At 46.0% G+C, this 27,216-nt stretch overlaps 3 protein-coding genes across 5 annotated transcripts in view; 2 read left to right on the forward strand and 1 right to left on the reverse strand.

The window, feature by feature from the left end:
- Positions 1-11,584, forward strand: part of RILPL1 (Rab interacting lysosomal protein like 1) — a 35,970-nt gene extending 24,386 nt beyond the window's left edge. The window contains exons 7-8 of one of the 2 annotated variants that reach the window (XM_083418336.1): positions 2,376-2,463; positions 5,209-11,584. In XM_083418336.1, the coding sequence (XP_083274462.1) occupies positions 2,376-2,463; positions 5,209-5,214 (94 nt within the window). In that variant the 3' untranslated portion in view covers positions 5,215-11,584. The remainder of the gene's footprint in view (positions 1-2,375; positions 2,464-5,208) is intronic. The other variant, XM_083418335.1, reaches the window with a different exon arrangement.
- On the reverse strand, positions 11,124-13,314 carry SNRNP35 (small nuclear ribonucleoprotein U11/U12 subunit 35; the record flags this gene model as incomplete). The annotated part of the gene is made up of 1 exon (XM_083418412.1): positions 11,124-13,314. One exon carries the CDS (start codon positions 13,312-13,314, stop codon positions 12,571-12,573), a length of 744 nt encoding a protein of 247 aa, XP_083274538.1. The 3' UTR covers positions 11,124-12,570.
- Positions 13,315-17,095: 3,781 nt separating this feature from the next.
- RILPL2 (Rab interacting lysosomal protein like 2) lies at positions 17,096-25,393 on the forward strand (the record flags this gene model as incomplete). Of its 2 annotated transcripts, XM_083418424.1 has the most annotated exons (4): positions 17,100-17,678; positions 21,936-22,087; positions 24,192-24,305; positions 25,100-25,393. In XM_083418424.1, the coding sequence occupies exons 1-4, from the start codon at positions 17,310-17,312 to the stop codon at positions 25,119-25,121; spliced, it is 657 nt and encodes a 218-aa protein (XP_083274550.1). In that variant the 5' UTR covers positions 17,100-17,309. The 2 variants fall into 2 exon arrangements, with proteins under 2 accessions (XP_083274551.1, XP_083274550.1); XM_083418425.1 differs by lacking the exon at positions 25,100-25,393 and having other exon boundaries at positions 17,096-17,678; positions 24,192-24,309.
- Positions 25,394-27,216: the final 1,823 nt, after the last annotated feature.

Genomic DNA, 27,216 nt, shown 5'->3' on the forward strand with positions numbered 1-27,216 from the left:
TTTTTAAATTGTAAATCTTTGAGCAGGGATTTTCGTTTACATAGTTGTTATTTTTAAGAAGCCAGATCTGCCTTGTTTTGTACACTGAGCAAAAAGGGCCCTTTGTTTCAAAGGTTGTGTCACTTGTTTGTTGCTGACATGATGATCAGTGCTGGCTTTAAAAAGAAGACAGACAAAAGCCTCTCTCTCTCTCTCTCTCTCTCTCTCTCTCTCTCTCTGTGTGTGTGTGTGTGTGTGTGTGTCTGTGTAATGACGTGGTGGGGAGGCTTGATGCAACCCAGCCAGCCAAGCTGTGTAACTGTAGAAAACCCGTTCAGAATAATAACAACTCTGTGTGTTGTTTTTGAATCTAATAATAGCATCTCCCAGAAGCAGCTCTGTTGGGAATGTCTCGGAGCTGTGTTTAGGTCAGAAGCAAAAAAGTGCTCTGGTGATCTCAGCTGTGTCCTTAATCAACAGCAACAAGTGGCATCTGCAGCAAATGGTTGCAGCGGGATATTGCTCCCCTTCCAGGTCCCAACATGATGTCCCATTCCACTCACGCAATCAGCCACCATCCCTGCATAGAGAACATGCTCAGTCCTCATTGGGCTTTTTCTGTGCCCCCCTGAAGTTTTATTCTCCCACAGATGTTTGTTTGTACAGTGGTGCCTCGCAAGACGAAATTAATTCGTTCCGCGAGTTCTTTCGTTGAGCGAGTTTTTTCGTCTTGCGAAGCACCACTGCAGTTAAACACTAACAACGGCAGGGAGGGGCGGGGAGAAGCAGGGCAGCTGCTGCAGCCGGTACCTCGGACTCACCCGTGCGTTGTGGCCACCGCGCGACGCGGCTGCTGGAGGGCGGCGGGGCTCAAGAGCGCGACTCTGGCTGCAACGCTGGCTGCTGGCGGCAGCGGCTCTCTGAAAGGAGTGCACGAGGGCGGTGGGCAGCGGCGCGAGGCAGCCGGAAGGTCGGCCGTCAGTCGGAAGGTCGGAGGGAGCCAGAGGAGCGGGGAAGCGAGCGTGCGTGCGTGCAGTGACCGTCGCCATGACAGGAGAGGCAGGGCCGTTTCATCTAGCGAAGCAAGCCCTTAGGAAAATCCGTCTTGCAAAGCACCTCAGAAAAAGAAAAACCCTTTCGTCTAGCGAGTTTTTCGTCTTCCGAGGCGTTCGTCTTGCGGGGTACCACTGTACTTCTACAAACCTTTGGGTTCCCCCAAACCTGTTGGCATTTCCTGTCTTGTGCATGGATGGTGCCATTTTGGCTACATAAAGACAGGTGCTCAGCAAATGAATTTGCTATTAATGTATGGGTTGTGTGCAACGGAGTTAAACCAGTGGTATACTTCATTATTTATTGCACTTATATGCCACCTTTTCCCCCTCCAAGGAGCTCAAGGTGACATATACAGTTCTCCCCCTCATTTAATCCCTGATACAATCCTGTGAGAGGCAGAGACTGTCCCAAGGTCACCCAGGGAGCTTCAGGGCCAAGGGGGGATTGGAACTCTCTCACCCCGACACTCCAGCAGCTACACTGGTGAAATGTTTTGTGCCTGTGAGACACGGTTGCCTAAGAATAGCTAAGCAACTTTTTTAGAAAGACCCCAAAATTGTTGAGCTGCAATTTTTTGATTGACTTGCCTAAGATCCAGGACAAAACTCCACATTTTGGATATCCCGCCCCCTGGAAAATCTGGACATATGGCAGCCCCAGGCATAATAGACTGCGCAATGAGTTTCTGCTAGTACAGCGGATTCCTCTTTTGCGCAAAACTTACCCATCCGCTAGTGCAAGAGCCCTCAAATGCCGTTGGGAACTCAGAAGCAGGACATGGTGGAGTTAGTCTTTCCCTGTTTGTGTCTTAAGCTCTAAGGTCACATCCACAGTAAACACATCAAGCCCTCTTGCGCTACTCATGGGCAGGGGTGCCAACTCGAATAAAAGAATGGAGGTGCAGGTAAGCCCTGCCCCACATCATCACATCACACGGTCATCCACACCATTTGAATGGCAATGCCCATCAACTTGGAGGGAGGGGCTGGACCCTTCCAGTATTTTGTTGGGTGGGCTGAAGTGACCTCAGCCCCTAGGAGTTGGATCCTATGTTCATACTCTCTAACGTTCCTCAGATGAAAATAAGGACATTTCTCACTCCCCCACAACTGGCTCTCTATTGGTTTGATTCAGAAGGACTCTCCTTGAGATCAGAGGCTCTCTGGGGCAATGTAGATGTAAAATCATTGTCCTTTGTGTAAGTCAGCACCCATGTCTGTTGTTTCCTCTGGCTTCCTTTATTTGCTTCCCCCCCTCTCCTGTGCTTGTGTGTACTTGAATACCTTTTAATTTCTTACTTAAGCCTCTTTTCTCTTTTGTGTCTGTGCTTTCCCAACCAGGATGTTTACAGCTATAATGCCCATGGTAGCTGCCGGATTGATCCCTGATGATCCCACATTGCAGCCAATAAGAAGACTTATGTCCCTTGTAGGAACTCTCTTTTTAATTGGTTACTGTGGAGTTTTTGTTCTCCTATCTGTGCATGATGTGTGGCTGTTCCTCACCTTAACCTTGGCTGTATTCTCCTTGGCTGACTGTGGGATCATAGAACTTTTTTTTGAAGATGGCCAATCAGAATGCTCCTCTGCTGCATGATGTAACCGCTTATTTACCAAGCAGCCTGTGCCCCTTTGCACTTTCTTCTAATGCAAGAAGGGGGACCTCTGGCCTCGCCAATGTTGCTGGACTCTTAACTCCCACCAGCCCTAGCCAGAATGCCCAGCGGCCAGGAATGATGGGAGTTGTAGTCCAGGTTAACTAAGCGAGGCACAGGTTACCCATCCCTGGTTTAATAATTGACTTAATAGACAAGGAATTTTAATTGAGAGCTTTCCAAGCAAATATGTGGACAGTTGGTTGGAAAATTATATATGACACTCAGGTCCTTCCTACCATCTTGCTGGCCCCCCGGCCCCCAGTGCTCTACCTGAAATTCCCTTGCTTGTCTGGCTACAACTTATAAGCCTACTTTGTTCAACTGGCATTGTGCTGCCATTGTAGAATTGTCACTTTGTCAACATTTTGATAGTGAGCCATTCCCATTCAGCAGCTAGGATGTGTTTAGGCATCCATGACATGTACTTTGCCAGTGATGGAGTGGGTGTTCAGACAAACAAGAACCTATTAGATAGGAGCATATTAATCACTAATGTTGTTTAATCTTGCTTTTTGAAACCTGCCTACTGACAGATCACAGCAATTTTTGTTTTTATTTTTAAATTTAACCGCAACAGGTGAAAATACAATATGCAATATTGATTTAACTGACAAAGCCCCAAATGTTAGGATAGCATAGCCTGTCATCTTACATGTCAGCTTGTAATGAGACTCAAATGGTTATCAAACCTTGAAACAGCAGTGAGCAAGCATTGTCAAGTCGGCAACCTAGGTTTACGACCTGGTTGTAATGCCCACAGAACATCCCAAATTGGAGTAAAGGATATATTTGCTAACATGGATGCCCAAACACAGGTGCTCACCTCTGTATGTCATGGCTGGAGACCTATCTCAAGTTTGGAGGTGCCAGCATCAACTTTGTAGGTGTTTGGGCTACCAAGACACCTGGGCTGTTCCCTTCTATCCTGCTAAATTCAATGTATATTTTAATTGTGGCCGTCTCAAAGAAGATGGTTGGCTGCTTCTGCTTCTGTTGGACTGTGCTGTGCCAATAGAAGATCATAGTGTAATTCAGGTTATAATCTTAAATTCATGTACCTGAGACCCAAGCCCCATTCAACTGAAGGGTCTTGGTTCTGAGTAGATGTCACAGGATTGTGCTGAAATGCTACTAACTGTGAAGTGTACACTGCCCAAATTCTGACTGACTGCTGAATTTGTGCTCTTAAAAGTCTGGGTTTTGGACTTGCACCTGTCAAACAGCTACCCCAACTTCTTCCCAGTCTGTATAACAAACTGTTTTTGGAAATGAGGGGATTTGGGCTGGATTTGCACATACAAATAACTGGAACTGTGTATATTGGGAGACCCTTTGCTTAATCTCTGCATTTATCCCCACAATCCATGTTCCTAATTGGAAACTGAGACTGACAGAGAAATAGCTTGCCCAAGACTGAATCAAATAAAATTTTAACATAAGGATAATTACCAACAGCTTTCAGTTGGCTGGAATTAGATCTGTGCTTGTCACAAAAACCGGTTCAAAATCTGGCCTGTTGGAAAGTCCCCTCATTTCTAAGTGGGCAGAATTTGGCTGGAGTGGGTGGAAGGGGGAAAGTTACAGTTTAATTGAGTGTTTATAATAGATAATTCAAAAAATGCACAGAAATTCCTTTCCCTTCACACAGACTAAGGTAATAATAATTAGAACATTGAAATATTGTTCTCCCTAGTTGTTCACCTTTTTAATTTCCTTCACTTGGTGTCAAAACAGAAAGCAATGTCATTTGAGGTATTTGGTACAAAATCACAAGCCCCCCTCCAGATAGTCTGCTCCATGTGCCCATAATCACATGGCATGCAGGGGGTGGGAGTGGGCCTGTTGGTCCTTCCCCCGCTGCCTCCTCTCAGCTGTCCTTGTGCTTGTGGGGAGAGCATTTGAGGAAGAGGCCTGGCCCATGAGGCAGAGTGAGGCGGCCGCCTCAGATACAGAATGTGTGGGGTGAGGAGTGGACAGCGCTGGATGTGTCATACGGCCTGCCCTGTGGAGCCTCCACCCAGCTATCCTGCCCTCGGGTGCAATGGAAGACTGGTCCACTGCCATTGTCAAAGGAAGATTCAGCTGCCAATCTGGTCAGCTTTTATACATGGGAGACAGGTGCCATATTGGCCTTTGCCTCAGGTGGCAAAATACCTTGGACCCGGGACCTGGGGGCACCTGCTCTGTGCACATAAACTGCCCCCTGTGACTTGGAATCCAGCATATTATGATGGCATGGAGAAATACCTACAGAAGGGTTACACTTTTCCACTAATGGTACTTATGTGGTTCTTGTCCCAGTTGAGAGGCTGTTTCTAAACCTGTCTCCCCCAAAACAAGAGATTTCTCTCCCCTGTTAGAATTTGGCCTGGTTTCTTGCATTGCTTGGCCATGTTTGTTGCATCACTTAGCTGATGTTTTCAGATCCTTCCTCCAAGTTTCAACACCTTAATCTGTGTGGTGTCCCCCCCCCCCTTTTCTCTTTCCTCTTCTCCACACTCCACTTCTCTTGGAAGGTTTAGTTTCTTTTCCCGTGATAAGAAACGGATGCCAGCGATGCAGAGAAATGCCTCCTTTCAGAGTTCCTTTGGCGAGTGGGCCAACTCTAACAAAGACGATGCATACACCGAAGAAGGCCTGGAGGCCCTACAGCACCTGTGACTGGAGACCAGGGATTGCGGTTGCAATGGTAACAGCACAAGAAAAGATGAGGGAACTTGTCTAGTGGATTGTGGCACTTGGATATGGCTCTCCTCCCCATTCCAAGCCCCTTACCCAGTTGGAATGAGGGGTTTCTTTTTCCACACAGAATCCCTTGATGTTTACTTGGTGACTACACTCCGAAAGCAAGATCCGAGGGCCTCTGTAGAAGCAATGGCTTTGCATACTCCGGTGTAGGCACCCTGCAGGGTCGTTGCTGTGTGCTAATTTAACAAGCCTGTGGGTTGTTTTTGAAAGCTTGCATTCACTTCACTTAACAAAAGTTCACTTTAAACCAAAAAAAGAGATCTCTGTTATTGCTGAAGAGTTGCATTCAAGGTCCTGCTAACGTCTGAAGACTCCCCTTGCCCAGTTTATTGGGGATGGGAACTTCGTCCTGATCATTCAGCCGTCATCTTCCTCTAATGATTGTTCTAGAGAAGTGGCGTCTAGTCATAGCTGTCATTCTCAAAGGCAAGTCCTGTTTGAAGCTGAATTAGGGCCTTCCTTTTGCAGGAATGAATCCTTGGTGGAAAATGACTAATGCAACATACTGGAACTGGATCGCCTTCCAAATGGATCAGGACTATGTATTATTATTTTTGGTTTGTTATTTATAGTGCCTAAAGCATGGTGTACAAGGTGATGGTGCCTTGCATTTTTGCTATGAATTTTCTGATGTATTAATGGAAACTAAACATCTGAAATTTATGCTAACCCTTTTAAAAATTCCTCCTTGTATCCTGACCTCTTCCCCCTCTGTCATTGCGAGGGCAGTCTCTTCTACAGAAAACACAGGTGTTGTTTCTTCAATAGCTTTGGGAACAAAAGTCGGTTTTGAAACAAGTTTTGCCTATATGGAGCCCGCTGCACACTAAATGTTTAGTGTCCCCCTCAAGAATTCTGGGAACTAATTGGCTACAGGTGCTGAGAGCTGCTAGGAGACCCCTGACCCCTTCACAGAGCTATAATTTTCAGACTTCCTGCGAAGGAGGATTTATTGCTAAACCATTCTGGGAATTGTAGCTCTGTGTCAGGAATAGACATCTCATAACAACTCTCTTGTAACAACTTGCAGCACCCTAGAGTAGTTATTGCCATGACTGTTTAAAGGGGTATGATATGGCTTTAAATGTGCCCCTTGAGTGATCAGCGCTGGGGACCCTGCTCACAGTAGGGCTGTCCCTGAGGTGGCTTTGCCACATGGTACATGATCTATCGATGTGATGACAGGGCCGTCAAACTGTGCTTGTGTCTGAGTTTTTTCACCTATGTGGGTAACACACATACTTGCCTCCCTCCAAGGCTTTTTGTGCCATTTGGCAAGGTCAGGAAATATATTTTCAAAGTTGATGTAAGGAGTCTCCGTGCAATCTCCTGCCTACCCAATGCTTAAAATAAGTGTGTGATGAAGGAGTCAGCTCACACCTATGGGGTCCCATGGATGCTGATGTGACCAATGGCCGTGCCCCCAACCCTGGCAACCACCCAGTTGGCATTATAGTGAGAACAAACTGGCGACAACATGTTGCCGTGTATCCCCCCACTCCCAGCAGGAGTGTTCCTGATCAAGGTTCCAGCCAGCCATTTCCTCCAAGAAGGTCCCTCCTCATCCTACCATTTTCCATATTACTTTTCCAACTGGCATTCAACATTCCGAGGCTGGTAAGCCGGCTCCATCCTCACTGGGATTTATTTAATAGGCAGGCAGGAGTTTTTCAAAAAAAGAGAGGGAGGGTGTTTTCTTGTACTTTTGCAAACCTCTGGGTTTCTCAGCAATCTCATTTTGGCTCCATTCATGCTGTCACTCATCCCCTGTGTTTGCTATGAAATGGAATGATGTCATGTGTGTGTAGGGTTCCCCCCACCCCAAACTCAGTGGGAACTTGATTGGTCATTGTTCAGTGTTGGTCAATTGTCCCATTTTGGTGTATTAGCTAACTGCCAGCTTTCTGCTTCCCTCTCACATATTCATTGGAGATAATGCAGGGGTTTGTGCGAAGACCCTTCTCCTCCACACAGTATATTAGCTATGATGGTCCCCTGTTCAGACCTCCCCTTCACAACTTAGTGGCCTTAACCAAGCTGCTAGTCCCTCAGCCTCACATCTACAATACAGGGATAAAAAATTCTGGACCACAAATCCATTGCGGACTGTTGTAAAGGTTATCAAAAATTTTCAAGCATTTTTCTGAGTTAAACATAAATGCTATATAGATAACAATTACATTTATGGTTCTCAGCATTGGGCTAATAGCATATGTAGAATACGAATAGCATAGTGAATCTTCTCTAAATAGCAGGGCCAGTGTATAAAATACTTTTTTTAAAACGCTTGCCATTCCAGAACATGGAAACAAACTAGCATAGGGTTGTATCTGGTGTTGATCATATGCAGAGTAGACCACTGAAAATAATGAACGTGACTAACTTGGGTCCATGAATGTCAATGGGCCTTCCCTCAGCAGAACTTAGCCGGATGACCTTTGAGCTAAAAATCACTTTAACTCTGATAATTCCTGTCTTAATTTGGTTGCGGAAAAAGCAAACCAAGATTTCTGTCTGGTGGCCTCTAATGATCACAGTACTCCCTATAAAGGGAGGCTGGTAGTATTGGCAAGACTCCTTGGCCACTGTTTTTATGTGGTGTGGGCACTCCAAGTATCTCTAGAGCTGCCACTGTCACTAACAGCCCTGCAATTCAGCTGTAAGGGTTTTTACTTAGTGTTTTTCCAACTGGAAGAGTTCCTCTCTCATGTGAAAGACCCTCTTCTTGGAACAGGGCCTGGTGTTGCCTGGCGGCTGCCTGGACCCACCTGATCCATTTATGCGGCCAAAACAAATCTTTTCCTGTTGGGAATAAGCCTGTTTAAGGCAAGTGAATGTAAATTTAAGGAGGGACACTCGTTCCAGTCATTTCAGCACACAGGGCAGCCTGCGCTGACCTGATGCCTTGCAGATTCTGTTGGACTACAGATTCCTTCAGATGGGAGTTGCAGTTGAACAACATCTGCACCAGGTCAGTGAAGGTTGAATTAAGGCAATACCTTCATTAAACCAACCAAAATGGGTGGTATTCAACTGAATTAAACTCAAGAGTGGGCCCATTTAAATTAGTTGTGTGCTTTAGTTTCAGTGGGTCCATTCTTAGCTGTGTCACAAAATAGCATGCAAAGCTTATGAATCCTCCAGCTGCATCTAGCCTGATGCAGAGTTCTCAGGAACTCAGAAGTTTGTGAGCGCAGTTATTTTGTCCACATTTTGGTTGGTATAATAAATGTATTGCTTTGTTCTAATGTATATTTTGGAATTACAGTGGTACCTTGGTTTACAACCATAATCCGTTCCGGAGGTCCGTTTGTAAACCAAAACAGGTTGTAACCCAAGACACGCTTTCGCCAATGGGCCCTCCAAAAATTATTTGTTCGTAATCCAAAATGGGTTGTAATCCCAAGAAAGGTTGCAAACCAGGACATGCACTTCCGGGTTTGACATGTTTGTAATCCAAAATGTACGCAAACCAAGGTACCACTGTACTAAAGTGCCCCTTAAAAGAACTGGGTTCTCTACTGTAAAATAACTCAAGGCTGGGAGAGTCTTCAGCTCACAGAGCTTATGCCATTCCCAGTAGCCTGTATGGGGATAGATGGACCAGTGGTATGACTTGGCATATGGCAGCTTTTAATACTGAATTTTAAAAATGGGTTTAGGGGATGACTGAGATTTCTCTAATGTATGCAAACCCAACTGATCCCAAATACCTGTAAGCAAAGGCAGTTCCCCTTGGATTCTCAAAGGGACTTGCTTCTCAGTTAAACTAAAATTGTACATGCACAGGATGCAAGTCCCATTTAACCTCTTTGGAAAGTTGCTTGAGTAAAAAGGCTTAGGTCCAGGCTGCAGGCAAGCTAAGAACTGGGCTGCTTGATAGCAGTTTTGCAGCTAAATGTTCAATGACTTCGTGTCAGGCCATGCAGCTAAAGTTCTTCCAAAATTCAGAAGCAATGATTGGGGCAGGGTCTTTGCCTCCTAAATTTATGTTTCTTGTGCAGCTGCAAAAGGTGGAGAAGCCTGGCCACTGATAACCATTGCTTCATTGCGTCTGGTTGCCATCACTTGACATTGTTATAGCTAAACATTGTGGGTAGTTGTGCTGATCTACTAAAAATACTACTCCAGTAGGCAGAATCTCTTTATTGCATGGATGGGGAACGGATGCCTCTTCAGATATAGTGAGACTTGGTTCTCACCAGTCCCTTCCAGCATGGCCAGTGACCAGGGATAATGAAAGTTGTAGACCGAGTCTCAGGAGCGCCACAGGATCCCCAGGCTTGTTTTATCAGAACCAGCGAAAATGTCATGTTATGAGCCTGCTTTTGAGTTCCCCAGAGTTCTTCCATGAGCTAGATGCTAAACAAAGCAGGTCAGAGGAAGAGATAAAATACTACACAATGCTAAAGCCTGAGAGCAACCCTGTATTATTTACCAACTTGCTTTGTAGCCATATGACACAATACATTGCGAGCAAGTTAGTGGGCTGGAGGAGGACAAGGACAGATCATGGTTCCTCCACCACTAGCCCATTGGGTTTCTATGGTAGCCATAACAGAATAAACCCCACCCCACAAACCTGTATATTTCCTAAGAGCTTGCTAAGATGCTAGCCTGTGTTTCCAAGCTTGATACAGAGGAGTGGTCAGCGGAATATATTAACCCTTTAGGAACCTAAAAAAATTATGTGCGGGTTAGTAAATTTTGTGAATTTATTTATTTACAAGGCTGCCCTACAAGCCTGCAGTTTTCAAGTCGAGTGTACAATTCCCCCCGGCTTCCACAAGCTGTGGATTTCAGGACTTTAACATCATGCCAGTCAGTAGAGCATGAGACTCTTAATCTCAGGGTTGTGGGTTCAAGACCCATGTTGGGCAAAAGATTCCTGCACTGCAAGGGGTTGGACTAGATGACCTTTGTGGTCCCTTCGAACTCTTACAATTCTTTGATTTTTCTTCCCTCCCCAGTTCTTCTTAAATTAGAAGTATTTTGGAAAACTGGAAAGCATTTTTTGTTGCTCCTCATACAGATTAGGTTTTGGATTGTATTTAAAAGCTTTTTGGCATGTAGCTCTTTTTTAAAACTGTTTGCTATTTCTTGTTCTCCGACTGCTTGTGAAGAAGTGGAGAGCACTGCCCCAAATATGCAGCTCGTCCATTTTCCATGGCTCTGTGAACAGAGGCAGTCCAGTGTATGCCAAGAACTTGACCTGTGCAGCAACATCAGCAGCAGCTGCCTTCTGTCCGTGAGGTCATCACTGGAACTGTGTGTACAGTGGAGGCTTGTCTATTAGGGCAAATGGCGCATTGCCCCACCAATCTCAGTCTGCCCTCAGCAGCTGCCAGCTGCCTGCCTTCTTAAGACCAGTCCAGGGAGATGGCGCTGACTTAGCAGGGAGAATGGAGACAAAACTATGGTGAGTTCCACCCTTTCATTGGCTCTGGCTCCACCACCTCTTGGCCTCCTGCTTTACAGCCTACCTGTCCTAATGGACACCAGCCACTTTGGACTATAGTATGAATGCAATAATGGAAATCCTTGTTAATATTTTACATGCTTAAGTGTTGCTGAAATTGAGTTTCCCCATAGTCCTATAATTTTAAAAGGAGGTTTGTTTTTATTTTTGCTCTTTATCACATGCACACAGATGCAACAACCTGAAGAAACACTGCCAAGATGCTTGTTTTTCATAATTTATTACACTACAGGAGGGCTTGGGAAACACTTTTAACCCAAAGGCTGGATTCAAACCCAACCATGCTCCCAAGGGCACATTTCAAAGGTGTGCAGGGCAAATAAAAAACCCCAGAAGAACCACCATCAAAACAAGTCACAAGTCTCCATGCCGTATCAATCCCATATTACAGGGGTTGCCAATGTACTTTCAGTTCCTAGCAAGGCGCTAACATCTCGCTAAGTGTCACAGACTTGAGCATTCTCTTAATGCACTTGTCTGATAAGGCTTAGCACACAACTGTGTGATATGCAAAAGGAGTGAATGTGTATCTTTAATAAAGATTCAGGGTACTGTAAGGTAAAAAAAGGCAATAAACAGCATGTTTGGAGGGAATGGGTGGGTATAGGGCTATGTTAACACTAGATCTTTTTAATATTCTAAATAAACTATTTCTGGATTAACAAGAGGTTGTCTGTTTTTGCATCTTCTATAAGCCACGGACCTCAGGCAAAGGTTTGGCTTCTTAATCCAAACTGATACAAGAAATCCAGTCCTACATCCTAGCCCCAGGTTGGTGGAACCTGGTGCCTCTCCTGACACCATTGGACTCCAACTCCCATCAGCCCCAGCTAGCACGGCCAGTGGTCAGGAATGATGGGAGCTGTAGTCCAGCAACATCTGGAGTGTCCCAGGTTCCCTATCCCAGTCCAGAGTCTTGCTGCTCTATTTCACTCCCACCTCAAAGGCCTACAGGAGAGCTCTCCCGGCCTACCCTTGTTTCTCCTTAGTGTCTCCTTTTCTCATCCCACTGAACCACATGCTCCTCAACCCACTGCCTATCTCAGGAGTGGGGAACCGGCGGTTCACCAGGTGTTGCTGCACTACAACTTCCATCAGTCCTAACCGTTGGCCAAGCTGTCTAGGGATGATGGGAACTGCAATCCAGCAGCATCTCAAAGGACACGAGTTAAGCACCTCTGGCCTACTCTTTATCTCCTTTTGTTTAGCAACCTTCTATCTGGCCCCTTTTCTTGCTTCTCTAAAATTCCTCTCCTCACCCACCCTCCCTGCCCTTACACTGCAGGCCCTCCTTTTCCCTGCCCTGTGAATTATTACATTCCCCTTAGTCAAATTGAACTTTCCTTTCTCTGCTCTGTTGTTAGAATTCCACATATGTTGTGCATCACTGGTCATATGCACCAAAAAGCTTGGACAGGGTGGTGTAGAAGAGTGAGCAAGACCACTAAACAATTTCATCAAAACCTGCAACACCATACAGGAAAACCCATTAAGTGTGCAGTGGAGCGTGATGATGAAAACACCCCACTGTTTTGAAGCTTACGAGCCAGTTACCCAGGCTTTGTCCCAGTTTGCTTTTGAAGATGGGCCCACAATTTCCCATAATCCACTGGTGTTCTGTGGCTGCGTAGCACTGGAAGGGAGCGGCCCATCAGTGCCTGTCTTCATCTCTTTGCTTCTTTGAGCTGCGGTCCCGACTTCGATCTCTCCTCTCTCTGCCTCTGCTCCGTTCCTCTCTGGAGTGCCGCGCTCCATCTCTCTCTCCCCATCCTCGCGACCACTCCCGCTCGGAGCGCCTCTGGTCTCTGTTCCTCGTTTTCCAGTCCCTGGACCAACCTCTTTCTCTTTTTTCCGCCTGTCCTTCCCCGTAAAACTCACTTTTCATGGCAGGTAAATTTATGGGCTTCCGGAAGGGCCTGTCCCTGCCACCAAACCGCAACTGCCCTGACTCCTTCTTGCCCCCAAAGCCGCCCCCAAGCCTCCGAGGGATCCACCCTTTGAGGGTCCTCTCCAGCTCAAAGTCCACAAATACCTCACGCTGGTCAATAACCAGCTTGTTGGCATCTCGGTAAGCTTTCACAAGGGCACGCTCCTCTTTGAACTCAATGAACGCGTAGCCCTTGGAGAAGCCAGTGACTAGGTCTCGAACCAAGCGGATCTTCCGGATGTCTCCGTACCGAGAAAAGACTTCCCTTAACTTCTCTTCTGTGGTTTGCAAGTTGAGTCTGGCCACAAACAGCGTGAGGTGAGGGTCCCCTGAAACGCCTCGGTTGGGGACATACCGTGCCGTCATGGCCCTCCAAACAGCCCGGTCGTGGGGCTCTTCATCGGTACCATCAATGCTCCCAGCTTTGAGGGGATCATACTCTTTTGCAATGGGCGTCCACTCGTTCATTGTCTGCAGGGGGAGCCTTTAGTGCATTCCAGATGTCAGGGTTCCTGTTTCCGTTTGTGCCTCCTCTTTTTAAAAAAATCTATTTATGATATTTAGCACACCTCTTACCTGTAATGTAAAACAAGTCAGTGTTGGTTTGCTACAGGACTATATTTGTATTACTGTCACATTCCTCATTCCATTTTTAAAAAATTAATTCGGGGAGGTGAGAGATCTGACTTATTGCCCTCCTCCACAACCATCCTTCTCTTCCCATTCTTAATTTCATGTATTGTATTTATTTACTGCAGTTTTTAAATCTCACCTTTTTCTCCAAAAGGCTGAGAGGCAGTGACTGGTCCAAGGTCACCCAGCGAGGAGAGTAATAATAATAATAATAATAATAATACCCCACCCATCTGAGTGGATTTTCCCAGCCATTCTGGGCAGCTTTGAACCCTCGTCTCTCTTGGGTCCTAGTATGACCCTCTGACCACTCCACCACACTGGGCTCTCATCTGTCCCACCTCCCTCTCCCTTCCTTGCAGATGATTCAGCACTGCTCAGCGGAAAGGAATCAAAGGACCTCGTGCTGCCACAAGCAGCAAGCAACCCCCTGTGAAAACTCCCATAGGAGACTGAGGAGCAGGAGATGGGGCGGACCTCTGCCTCAGATCCTGGAGAACTGATGCAGGTCAGAGCCCAGATGTAGAGACCAATGGACTTGGGTTGTATGCACACTACACAGCAAAAGCACACGGCTCCCCACCCCAAAAAGTAACCCTGGGAACAGTAGTTTCCCCCCTCACAGAGCTACAACTCTCAGCACCCTTGACAAACTAGTTTTTTCAGGATTCTTTGGTGGGAGAGTCGTGCGTTTTAAATGCAAGCTGCGCATCCAGTGCAGGAATATTCTGCTTGAACAATCCGGAGATTGAACACCACGTGGAACTTCTGCCTAACCTTTTGTGTGCGTGTCTCTGTCACAACGCAGCCTTGCCTTGCAAAGCCCCAGAGGCCGGAAAGCAGGAGGCGAGTCTCCGAATGGAAAACTTTCTGAGCTCGAAGCATGGGTACCCCCAACAATTTTTTTTTAAAAAAAATCGGTTAAATATTTGGAAATATTTGGAATTTAGTATGTATTGATATAATTTGGAATTAATGTGATTTGATTGGTTTGTTAATAAAAATTATTTTTATTAACAAACTTGCACAAGCAAAGCAAGCTGCTTCTCTCTGATCCGCTGGCAGCCCAGGATCTCCTCCTCTTCCCCGGCGGCTCAAAAGCCCCCCCCCCCCAGAAGGGCCTGCACAGCCAGCAGCCAACGCCCCCCCCCCCGCCCAATTATTCCTTTTTCCCAAGGGGGAAAAATCCTCACCCGCCAGAGGAAACAAGGCGGAGCCCACCAGGCAGGCAGTTCGCAAGGCGGCTTCTCATTGGCAGCGGCTCATTCGCCACCAGTAGATTCCTTGGACCTGGCAAGAAGAGCGATTGATCTTAATACTTCTTGGTTGGTTTGTTAATTTGTTAATTTTCAAAGGCGGTATCCGATCCGCGACCCGGACTCACCGAAAGAATTTCCCCGACAGCCCGGCGCGAATCTGCAGGGCAGGAACCGGAAACACGTTTGGCCCGCCACGGTATCCGCGGCCCCCCCTGGCGGCAGAGGTCGCGCGTTGCACCTGATTTTACCTCAGAGCCCTCCTATTTATTATGCCTTGAAAGTTATGTATTATTATTATTATTATTATTATTATTATTATTATTATTATTATTATTAGGCAGGCGTCTTCGTTGTACTATTCCCAGCGCCTGCTAAACACTTTTTTGTTTAGGCAACCCAACTTAGAAATGTAATTTTATTATATATGTGTGTGTGTGTGTGTGTGTGTGTGTGTGTTTTAAAACCCAGCTGATTTTAAAATCTATTTTAATTTAATTTAACTTAAATTTGTTTGTTTGTTTGTTTGTTTAGTGTACTGCCCTTCATCTGAAGAACTCAGGGCAGTTCACAGCAATTTTATACCATTTCATGTAAACTGCTTAGATATTTTATATATATGTATTTTAAAAGCAGTATATAGATTTTGCTAAATAAGAATAAAGAAGCAGGTTTTTCTAAGCCCAACACATTGCAAAACCTTGTTTTACTGAGCCCAAAGATCTCTAGGGTGTCAAATAGTTCTTTTTATTGGGTAATATGGATCGAGTGTCTCAGGTGACTGATTGGTGGTGGCCTTGCCGTTGGTGGTGCCTTGCCATCTCCCTTCAGGGCCACTAAAAAAACCTAGAAATCAGCAAAAAACCATTTTGAATCCAGTCAGTAAGAAAGTACAATTCATTTGTTTCTGGGTAAAGGAAAAAAATGGTTATATTTACAAGCAGCTGTGCAATACATGTCCTATCCATTAAACAATACATAGCAGTCCAGTCAGTATTCTGTTGCTTACAGTCATGGCAACGTGGAGGAGGCAGTTTTTTAAACCACACTCAGCCCTGGAAATGGTTTCCGAATCCCAATATTCAATATTGGGATTCAATTCAATATCATGCAGTTGAGTTGAAAGAGACCCTGAGGGTCATTGAGTCCAACCCCCAGGAGATTGACAGAAGTCAAGTGTGGTTGCGTACACACTGCAGGCAGCCCTCTGTTTCCACAGGGCACCACACACAATGAAATCAAGTATAATGGGAATGCATTGAAAAAGCCTGCAGACCCCCTGTTCTGCCCCCCCCCAGTGATGTTTCAGTCATGTATTTATGGCGTTTCCAGGACACTTCTGAGTTCAGCGTGATGTGCCTATACTTGGTCATGCACATATTGAAGGCACGTAAATGGAGCTGTCTGTATATCTTTCATACACATTTAAAGGACATAATAGGGTTGCTAGGAAGTGTAACTCTCTGAGTGGTAAACTAATTAATTTTATAATGAATGTTTTTAGAATGCTGGATTATTTTGATGGTTGTTAGCCGCCCTGAGCCCAGCTTCGGCTGGGGAGGGCGGGATATAAATAAAAAAAATTATTATTATTATTATTATTATTATTATTATTATTATTATTATCACACTGCCCAAAATTCTTTCAGGGAAAGAATGTGCTTCAAATGTAATTTAAAAGTGTAAGCACTGGTTGTTCTCAGGAATAATTGGCTGGGCCAATTACTTTCCCTGTCCTTCAACTTCCCAGATTTTCTTTTGAGGGAGGTAGAAGCCATGACTATCAAAAGTAATACAAGAGTGCCATAAATGTATGGTATGGATGTGACCGTTGTGCTTTGTATGCGATCTTAGCTCTTTGCAGGTGGAAAAGCAGCAGAAGTATCTGCACCCTTTGTTAAGTAAGCAATACTGTGGTTATATTTATTTCTATGCGTAGTAATTATTTTAGTTCTCTAACATTAAAAAGCTTTGTTATTATTTTCAGCAAAGCTTTAAACTGAAGGCTTTAAATATGGGTGTTTGGGGGTTTTGATATGTAATGTGTACACATTGTATGAAATGATGAAGTTAGTTTTTTATGCTATTGTGCTATAAATGTGGATGCAACTACTTTGCACGTGCGTGTATTTGTGTGATTAGCAAGTGCCTTGCTGAACTCTAGGCAACTGTGGGTGGTTATGTAGAATGCCTACGGATGAAATCACAAAGTTTATTTTATTTTATTATGATATGGGTCATAAATGCACTGGGGGGGGTGTGGTTTTGAGAAACAAGCGCGTGTACTGAGCAACCTTCTTGCCAAAGGAGCCCCCTCGTCACGGGACCGCACCGCTTGCGCGCCCGCCCGCATCCCTGTGGCAACCCTCCTCCCTTAGCTCCACCTCTCCCTCTGATCTTTGATTGGGTCCTCGGGAGCTTCGCCCTCAAGGCGGACTGGATTTGGCCTCTGCTCGAAACTTTCAAAGGAGGAAGGAAGTGGCTGGAGTTTGCAACAGGCAACTCCTTGCGATCCGGAGCCCCCTTCCTCCTTTCGCGCAGTTGGATCTCCCAGGTGCATCCCGTCAGTTTGGCATGCAAGCTGAGCAGCACCAGAAGGAGGAGGAGGAGGAGGAGGAGGAGGAGGAAGATGAGGAGCAGGAAAGCAGTGGGGGGCCTGACAGCGCTTTCGAGAAAAGCCCCTTCCAACTGACTGCGGAGGATGTCTATGACATCTCGTACGTCCTGGGCAGGGAGCTGCACAAGCTCAGCAGCGAGCCGCGCGTAGCCGTGCCCTCCAAGGTGGCCCAGCTGCAGTTCAAGATCGTCAGCATCCTGGAGATGCTGGAGGCACTGGTGAATGAGACCAACCTGACGGTGGAAGCCCTGAAGATGGAGAGAGACAGCTTGAGAAGAGAGGTGGAGGGGCTCCGGGAGCAGGCAGCCAGCGGAAGCACAAAAGAGGTCTGTCCAAAGTTGGGACTGAGTGGTTGTAATTTATTGCATTTATATCCCGCCTTTTTTCTCCAAGGACCTCGAGGTGGTCACACAGTTCTTCCCCTTCTTCAGTTCATCCCCACGACAACCCTGAGAGGTAGTTTAGGTGAGAGACAGAGAGTGCAACTGGCCCAAGGTCACCCAGTGAGCGTCATAGCTGAGTGGGGATTCGAACCGTGGTCTCCCCCGATCCAGTCAGGCACTCTCACTACCACACAACATCTCTCATTATGAGATGTGCAGGGCCATAGCACCTGTTTTGCAGGGAGAAGGGCTCCCTAGCATCTCCAGGAAGGCTGGGAGAGCCTTAGAGGGACCCAGGGTCTGGCTTGGTATAAGGCAATTCCTGAGGTTCCCATTACAATTATTATTATTACTGTTATATATTTATTTATACTCTGCCTTTTCCCTTGATGGGACTCATTATCACCATCATCATCAGTCTGGAGATGCAAGAGATGCCTTTGCCTGGGTCTGGCACCATTTGGACAAGAAGCTGTTTGCAGGCATCATATTGTATCAGTCATGCAAGTGCTGGAATGAGTTACTCACAGGGGGAAAAGGAAGGAGCGTCATGCTTGCACAAAGCCAGGCAGTTCTTTCCAGTGTCCCACAGCTGGGTGGAGAAAAGAGAACTGACCAGCCAAGCCAGCATTCTGCACCTAGCCATATATGCACCTGGGAAGGTTAAAAAAAAAAGGGGTAAAGGACCCCAGGAAAGCTAAGTCCAGTCAAAGGCAGCTATGTGATTGCAGTGCTCATCTCACTATCAGGCCGAGGGAGCCGGGGTTTGCTTGCAGACAGCTTTCTGGGTCATGTGACTAAACCGCTTCTGGTGCAACAGAACACCATGGCAGAAACCAGAGCTCACAGAAACACCGTTTACCTTCCTGCCACCGCAGTACTTATTTATCTACTTGCACTTGCATGCTTTTGATTTGCTAGGTTGGCAGGAGCTGGGACAGAGCAAAGGGAGCTCACTCCACTGCGGGGATTCGAACCGTCGACCTTCCAATCAACAAGCCCAAGAGGCTCAGTGGTTTAGACCACAGCGCCACCCGCATCCTGCACCTAGCAGATATGCCTCTGTGAAGATCACAATGTGGCAACCTTCTCCCCTGTTTGCAGTGTCATAGCTCCATGGCAGATCACATGCAAGAGCAGAAGTGAAAATTATGCACATGGTTGAAGTTTATTACATTTTTATCCCACCCTTCCTCCAAGCTCAGGGTGATGTCCACTGAGGACTGGGAATCTGTGACACACACACCTTCCAGACAGGGCCGGTGAGAGGAAGCCAGACTTTCTTGCATATGTTTTATCTGATTCTCAACAAAATGTATGTTTCATGTGCAATGCACACAGAATTCTGAATTACAGCTTGGAAACTTGTGCTGTGAACTGAGCATTTCCAACTCTGTACGATTGTTTGCGCCTGTGCTTTGATGGTGTAACGCTGCAGTCTCATCTTTTGAAGCAGTTGTGCATTTTTGTAAGAGAACACTGTTTGAATGCAACAAATTTGTTGCATGATGCACATTTTGCTGTGTTACACGTGGAAGTTTAATGTTTAGAGTGTGTGGTTAGTTTGGTAGCGATCGTGTGGGTGTTTGCATAATTGATATTAGTCATTAGGATCTTAATATTCTCATCAGGTATGAATGTTAACATATTTATCATTACCATAAAAATGAGACCACACATTTATTTTAGATGCTGTGCATAGATTTTTAGCCAGTCTGCCCTTGCTGGTGCCCTGCTTCCACATGCTTTTGGCCTACAACACCTAACCTCCCCAACCATTGACTATGCTAGCTGAAGCTGATGGGAGTTGGAGGCCAACATTCAGAAGACCGCAGGTTCCCCACCTCTGGTATACATCAGATCTCTTGCACTTTTTCTTCACAACAGCCTTGTGAGGTTGGCTAGGCTGAGAGGGAGTTCTTGGCCAGAGGAAAGTGCTTTATACCAAATCAGATTACCGATCTACCTAGTTGTCTACAATGACTGCCAGTGGCTATCCAACATCCCAGAGGGTTTTTCCAGCCCTGCCTGGAGATGCATTCCTGGTCCCAGTCTGAAACTACCTGTTTGTGAATTTCTTTGAAGTCCTACAATAGAAAGTGATTTACACAAGTTTTACACTTTGCAATCAGTCCTATGGAGTCAAGTAATTTCGTTGTCCCCGAAGGGGGCAATGACAATAAAGATATTATTATTATTATTATTATTATTATTAAAAGGAAAGTTATTATTATTCCTATTTTTCAAAAATTCAGGGAGGGAGAAAGGGGAAATAAAAATGGGAAAAATAAGGAAAAAACGAAGTGTTGGACTGGAACCTGGGACACCCAGGCTCAAATCCCCACTCAGCCTTGAAACTCACTGGGTGGACTTGGGTGTCTCCATCTAGTCTACTCCACAGGGTTGTTCTGAAGGTAAAATGAGGAGAACTTAAGCTCCTTGGAGTGATGAAAAGGTTGGATATAAATGTAATAACATAGCAGCGCAGAAGTCAGAAGATATGTGACTATCCAAAGGCCAGCCGGGGTGCATGGCAAAGCTGGAATTTGAACTCAGTTCTCTCCTAGCTTTCAAATTCAAACAGCTGACCTGTGTTTTTATATGCTGCGGTGTGTACATCGTTCTTTATTGTAAGCATACTGGCCCTTGCCAAGCTAAAGGAATGGAGCATTAAATATCTGGTTTTTTTCTTTAAGTCTCATATGGTCTTGCAAGTAGGATCTGCAACAGAATGTTGAAGTGCATCCCCCTTGCCTCCTAGCAGGAGCAGTGCTGTTCAGGATTCTGGCCAGCTGTGCCTTCCTCCTGGAAGAAGCTCAAAGGGATCACAGGGTTAAGGTGGCAGCGTTTCCGATGTTTTAGTTTAGAGAAAAGGCGAGTAAGGCAACAGGATAGAAGTTCATAAAATTATGCATGGCGTTGAGAAAGTGGATGGTGAAAAGTTTTTCTCCCTCTCTTATAAGAGCCAGTGTGGTGTAGTGGTTAAGTGTGGTAGACTCATAATCTGGGGAACTGGGTTTGCATCTCCACTCCTCCACATGCAGCTGCTGGGTGACCTTGGGCTAGTCACACTTCTCTGAAGTCTCTCAGCCCCACTCACCTCACAGAGTGTTTGTTGTGGGGGTGGAAGGGAAAGGAGAATGTTAGCCGCTTTGAGACTCCTTCGGGTAGTGAGAAAGCGGGATATCAAATCCAAACTCCTCCTCCTCCTCCTCTTCTTCTTCTTCTTCTTCTTCTTCTTCTTCTTCTTCATAAGACTGGAATTCGTGGGCATCTCATGAAGCCACGTGTTGGAAGACTTAGGGCAGATAAAAGAAAGTACCTCTTCGCTCCCCCAGGAGACAGTGATGGCACCAATCTGGATGGCTTCAACAGAGGATTAGACAAATCCATGGAGGAGGAGGCCAGCAATGGCTGCTAGCCACAGTGCCTCAGCTGTGCCTCCGTGGTTTGAGGCAGCAATGCTTCTGAATACTAGTTGGAGGAGAGAGGGCTCATGGGCCGGTGTTCTGGTCTCCCACAGGCATCTGGTTGGTTGCTGTGAGAACAGGATGGTGGCCTGATTCTGCAGACTCTTCTTATGTTCTGATTCCCTCCCATTTCCATTTTTTATTTTACAACTGGCATTCCCACTTTACTGAGGGTGCTCAGATCTTGGGGGGGGGTGAGGATTATCTTGTGCACCTAAATGTCAGGGATCTCCTCAACCCCGTCAATGCCTTGCTCTTGTTTCTCCGTGGGCCTCTTTTTTTCGTTTTGTAAAATTTATATCCCACTTGATTGTAGGGGGGGGAAACCATCAAAGCAGTTTACAGAAAAGATAAACCAATAAAAATGATCACTAAGAAAATTACAACCATAAATTATAGAAAGTTTAAACCACAATTAAATAGACTAACACAGATTAAAACTCTGTTTTTCTAAACATCTGGGTCTAGCTAAGAGTATCTTCAGTGGCTACTGTAAAGAATACAGTAAAGTCACCTTCCTGATATCAATAGGCAGAGAGTTTCAAAGTGTCGTTGCTGTCACACTAAATGATTGAGTTCCTACAGATGTGGTGCAGGTATTATGTGGTGCCTGTAAAAGTGCCAATTCTGCTGATCAAAGTGGTCAAGCAGGCACAGGTGGTGCCATTTCTTTTGGCTCCGTTTCTGTTGGCATGCGCCGCTTGAGTCTTGCTGTTGTCCTGCCTTGTAGGTAAACCTTGGCCCCAACAAAATGATCATAGACCTCACGGATGCAAACCGCCCGCGATTCACGCTGCAGGAGCTGAGGGAGGTGCTTCAGGAACGCAACCAGCTGAAGGCCCAGCTGCTGGTGGCCCAGGAGGAGCTGCAGTGCTACAAGAGGTAAGCTGCTTGGTTAGGGCTTTTTTAAGGCAGCCCTTTGGAACGTCAAATACATTCGGTTTTTCCTGCTGGAATGCAGACTTACCATACTGGACTGTGCAGTTTGTGAGCAGCTGAGGAATTAAGCCGTGTAGCTATGATTTAGACACTGGGTAACACACATCCATGTGTTTATTGCTTGACTGATAGAGCCCCTCTAATTTCATAGGATTGGGGCTGGGTGGAAAGGAAAAATAGGGAAGAACCTAAACAGATGGAGAAGTGGAAGGCAGGGCAGCAGGGGGAAGCAGAAATGGACAGAGAAATGGACAGAGGAGTAGAGGAAGCCCTCAGCAAGTGAGAGCTTCAGGATTCTAGTAAGTGTGATCTGTCCCTCTTCCAGCAGCCTACTGGGCTGGGTTGCAGTGATGGAGAGAGTGATAAGGATGAGTGGGAGAGGTTCTATGTGAATGTGTGCATGAGAGAGAAAGAGACAAAGTTGTGTCAGAAAGAGAGAATATCTTGGTTCAAACAGAAATGGAAGTAGTGAGTGGGCTTCCAATATCAATGTTCCCTTCTTTGAAACAAAAAATTAGAACTGGTCTTAAGATGGAAAATAGATTTACATAAACCATGTTTAACTCTTGGAAGGCAAAAGCAGATGTGTTAATAGAATCATGGAATTGTAGAGTAACTTGGAAGGGATCCCGCGGGTCCTCTGTCTAGTCCAACTCCCTGGAAGGTAAGAATCTCAGCTAGATCATACATGACAGGTGACCATCCAACCTCTGCTTAAAAACCTCCAAGGAAAGAGAATCCACCACCTCTCATGGGAGTCTGTTCCACTATCAAAGCCCTTTTCCTGTCAGAAAGATCTTCCTGATGTTCAGTCACCTGTGATTCCTTTGGCTTTCCACCCACTTTGAAGTAATATTAGTTGTGTGTATGATGTGGGGGGTTCTTTACTGCTAATGTCAGTTCAACAATAATAGTGTTTCACTGACCAGAGAGAACAACTCTCATCCTTTGTAAAATCAGTGCGGGGGAAAAGGGTTTAACTTCCTAAAATCTATGTATGTTCTTTAGACACTTTAAAATATCAGTGGAAACAAGCCTTGGGGGAAGAAATAGTCAGATCAGTGGACTAGACTGTGGATGAAGCCTCATTTCAGATCAGTTTCAGTGAGGAACTTGAAACTGATTTTGAAATTAATACATAGGTGGTACTTGACCCCCTAGAAACTTAGCAGTGATTCACCCATGATCATCACTGAATTGTTAGAGAGGCTGCTGTTCTTAGGTACTTATTTCCATGTATGGTGGGACTGCCCTGAGGTAAAAGTATTTTGGTTATTATTTTTTGCTGAAATGAATATAACAACACAGAAATAAATTGAGGCAGCACTAGTGTTTCTGAAACTGAATGTTTTTACAGACGATAACAGACCTATGCGGTAATGAACTTGTTGGACATATGTTACAAGCTGCAAGGATTGTTAGGATTGTTAGATCTTTCCAGCGCTGTGCTGTCAAAATTGATATTTAGTGGTACAGGAGACAGCATTCACATGTTATGTCAAAGTTTAAAGCTCCTGAGCTAAGTTGCCAAGATTCTTTAAGGTGGTGAGGGGGCGGGAAGTCATGTGCCATATTGGCCCAAATATAAACTGTACCCAAATATATGCTGCAGCTTTAAAATTGGGGGGGGGGGGATTAAAATACCCGAATATAAGCCGCTCCCTTCCTCGCTGCTCATGGCTGCATACGGGGGGTGGGGGACGGGGAAGCCGCATTGCCGGTGGCCTTTCCACTTCCTCACTCTCTCCCTTCCTGGCCTTGGAGGAGAGGATGGGGGACTACACACTGGGTGGGTGCCACTTTGCCGCACTCCTGGCGCTGTTTGCCCCACGTTCCTGGCTGCATACTGTAAGGTCACAAATATAAGCCGCACTTTAATTTTTCACAACCGGAATTTGGGGAAAAAGTGAGGCTTATATTCCGGCCAATACGGTAGTTTAAAATATGCTTTCAGTGTGACCAGTTTTGTGCTTAATGATTACAAAAGGGTATATGACGTCCACATGTCATGTTAGAAGGGGCATAATCCCCTCTCTTTTCCTCTCAGTGGCCTTGTTCCAGAGAAGCAAGACTGGGGTGATCCCTTGCAGAAGGCTCCAACTGTGGGAACCACTTCAGATTCGTGTCAAAGAAGGGAAGAAAAGACCACCATCAAGCGACTGTGAGTTCTGCTGCTGTAGTTGTGGGCCCAGGGCAGGAAAGAAAGCCTAGGCAGTCCTGTTGGTCTAGTTATTACCAGGGGAACCTGAAATCTGCTTTAAAGTTAATACCATTATTAGAATCAGCTAAAACAGGCATGGAGAACCAGTTGTTGCTGCACTACAATTCCCATCATCACTGACTCCTGGCCTTGCTGGCTGGGGCTGATGGGAGCCGGAGTCCAACATGCCTCTGAAGGGTCACAGCTCCCTCAGCCTCACTTTGGCTGCATACGTCTTTTCCCAGCAGGGAAATGGGCCTGTGCAGCCAGCACAGAATCGAACCCACCTCGCCACTCCATCAGTGATGTCAGCTGATTGACAGGTGACTCTGCTTGTTGAAAAAAATGGACTTGTGGGCCAGATATGTCCTCCCTGGTGGGCCACGTTTGGACTATCGCCCTCCTGCAGTAATTCACCTACCTGGGCTGTAGCCCTGTGTGGCAAAGCATCTGATTTGCAAGCAAAAGGTCCCGGGTTCAATCCCAGCATCTCTAGGTCAGGCTGGGGGGCGTGAAGAGCCAGTCAGTAGACAATACTAATCTATATAAGCCAATGACTGGACTCTGTAGTCTCTACTATAATCATAGGGTTCCATGTCCCTACTTCCCCCATTGAACGGGGTGACAGTGGGTCACTGGCCTGGGCATGTGCCCCACTGTACCTACCTGTGATGGTGGCCCTGGCCCTAGTTGTTGCCTCACTGCACTTGGGTACCTCATCCTCACTCACCATCTATTCCTCCTTCCAAATGCAGGTTTGCTTTTAAAAAGCTCTGAAGAGGAGCCTCTCTTGTTGAGCTTTGAAGGCTGTATGGGAGACAACATCTGGAGCAAAAATTCAAGGACTACACTAGTTGAAGGCTGTGCTGGTTGTTTACTGCAGCAGCTGGAAGGTTGGGGAACTGTGTTTCTGTGCAAAGTTAGCATCCCTTTCCCAAGTTCCTTGTTGCTACAGAATGTTTCTCACCTATGAGTGCAGCCGTCCTACTGGAAAGGCTTGTACGCCTGCAAAGAGCGGAATAAATTGGTACGCACCTTCGTTTCTTTAATCATTCTGAGGTTTGCCTATTGATTTGTTGCTTTTCACAGGGTTTACGTCACAGCGGGGAAAATAACTATTTGTCTGGCCTGTGCACGCCTATCAGATCATTTCTGTATTTATTGTGAAGGTTTACAATCTGGCTTTCAATTGAATGATACTCATCAGAGCAGCTTGCAAGGGACAGTGGTGGTGGTGGTGGTAGGAAACTCCCTGCAGCTGTTCTTCTTTGGCCAACAAATGGGGCCAAACTTGTTGGGAGAGAGGGGTTTGGAAGAGAGATCCTTACTCTCTTGTAGCAGAGCTAACACAGTGTTGATTGCTCCAAGCACATTAAAGTTAGATTTACATCTGCCACCATCCAACTTTAAACTAACGTTACCCATGAAAATACTTAGGCTAGAATAAATCACAGAAACTTCGTTTTGCAAATAAGTGAAGTGCAAATACGTTTCAGAAGTTACAGCAAACAAGTCTACTTCCGCTGGCAGTAAAAACAAAGAAGAAAAAGAACTTTGTTTCCTTGCAAAAAGGATCATATAATATTTGGGTTACATTAAAGATACAGGCTGTACAAATCTCTATTTAGAGATTTAGTTCACTTGGCTTTTTTCTTGTAGCTAGGAGCCATGCCGCAGCTCCATCTTGTTCCAGCAGGTGGCAAAGAGAGAAAGAAGTTTGGGGGAGAAATGGCTGCTGGGAACCTGCTCACACTCACTGGCAACTTCAGCTCAGGGCTCTGGTTAACCCTTTCATACCCACATGGGTTTGTATAGTACAACAAAACTGGTGTTCACCTTTCTCCAGCATCCTTCCTTGGATGCGGGGGGGGGGGGGGGGAGCAGCCTCCCAGTGGTCTTGGCTGATGGGTGTTGACAGAGGGTGCCTCCTTGCAGCTCTGCAGCCACAGGGCAACTACCACTTAGAGCCAAATGTTCTCTCTGGTAGGAAAAAGCAGGTACTTAGCCCTGCTCCTTCTCTGGCCGATGGAGGGGGCCAAGCTAGTCTTCGCCTTGCTGTGATGTTCTTCTTGAGAGTCAGGGGGTACAGCCCCTTCAGTGGCATAACCTCCCAGGTTACGCAGGAGGGAGAGTCTTATCATGAATTGGTCAGAAAATCATTTACATTACAGGGAAAAAATGTTCATCACGGTACAAGATGCTGCTATCATGGAAAGGAGGAGGAATATAAAGATGAGCCCTGCTGGACCAGGGCAGCAGTCCTGCAAAGCCACAGAGGATAACATGAAGGCAACACCCATCCACAGTTGTTTTTCTTTATATCTAGTGAAACACTCCCTCACAGCATTGGTAGGGTTAATCTTGCCATCAAACCTAAATCTCCTTTGGCAAATTCATCCTCCCTGATGTGGCTGAACCCATGTTTCATCGCAAGGATAGGGAAACTGTGTCCCACCACCCCCAGCATGGCTGGCTAAGTCCTCCCTCATCCTTGACGATTTGCCTGCTGGCCGGGGCTGGTGGAAGTCAGAGGCCAGTAACATGTGGAGCAGGCTTCCCTAACCTTGTACTCTCCATGCATTTTGAACTACATTATTCCTGACTGCTGGACACACTCACTGGGGCTGATGGGAGTTGTTGGGAACATCTGGAGGGACACAGGATCCAAAACTCTGATGTAGGCAGCACCAATGTAGATGGGTCAATTATCTGCCTTGGCCTGAGGCTGTTTTCTTTAAACTTTCTCCCTGCTGTTTTCTTTAAACTTTCAACATATGGAGGACCACAACCACTAGAACACAGTAAGTGCCCTGTAGGCCCATCTACTAGTCCACTGTTTCTTAAACTTGGGTTCCCAACTGTTGGACTACAA

This window comes from Podarcis tiliguerta, assembly GCF_965153285.1.
Source record: "Podarcis tiliguerta genome assembly, chromosome: 16".
Lineage (NCBI taxonomy): Eukaryota > Metazoa > Chordata > Lepidosauria > Squamata > Lacertidae > Podarcis > Podarcis tiliguerta.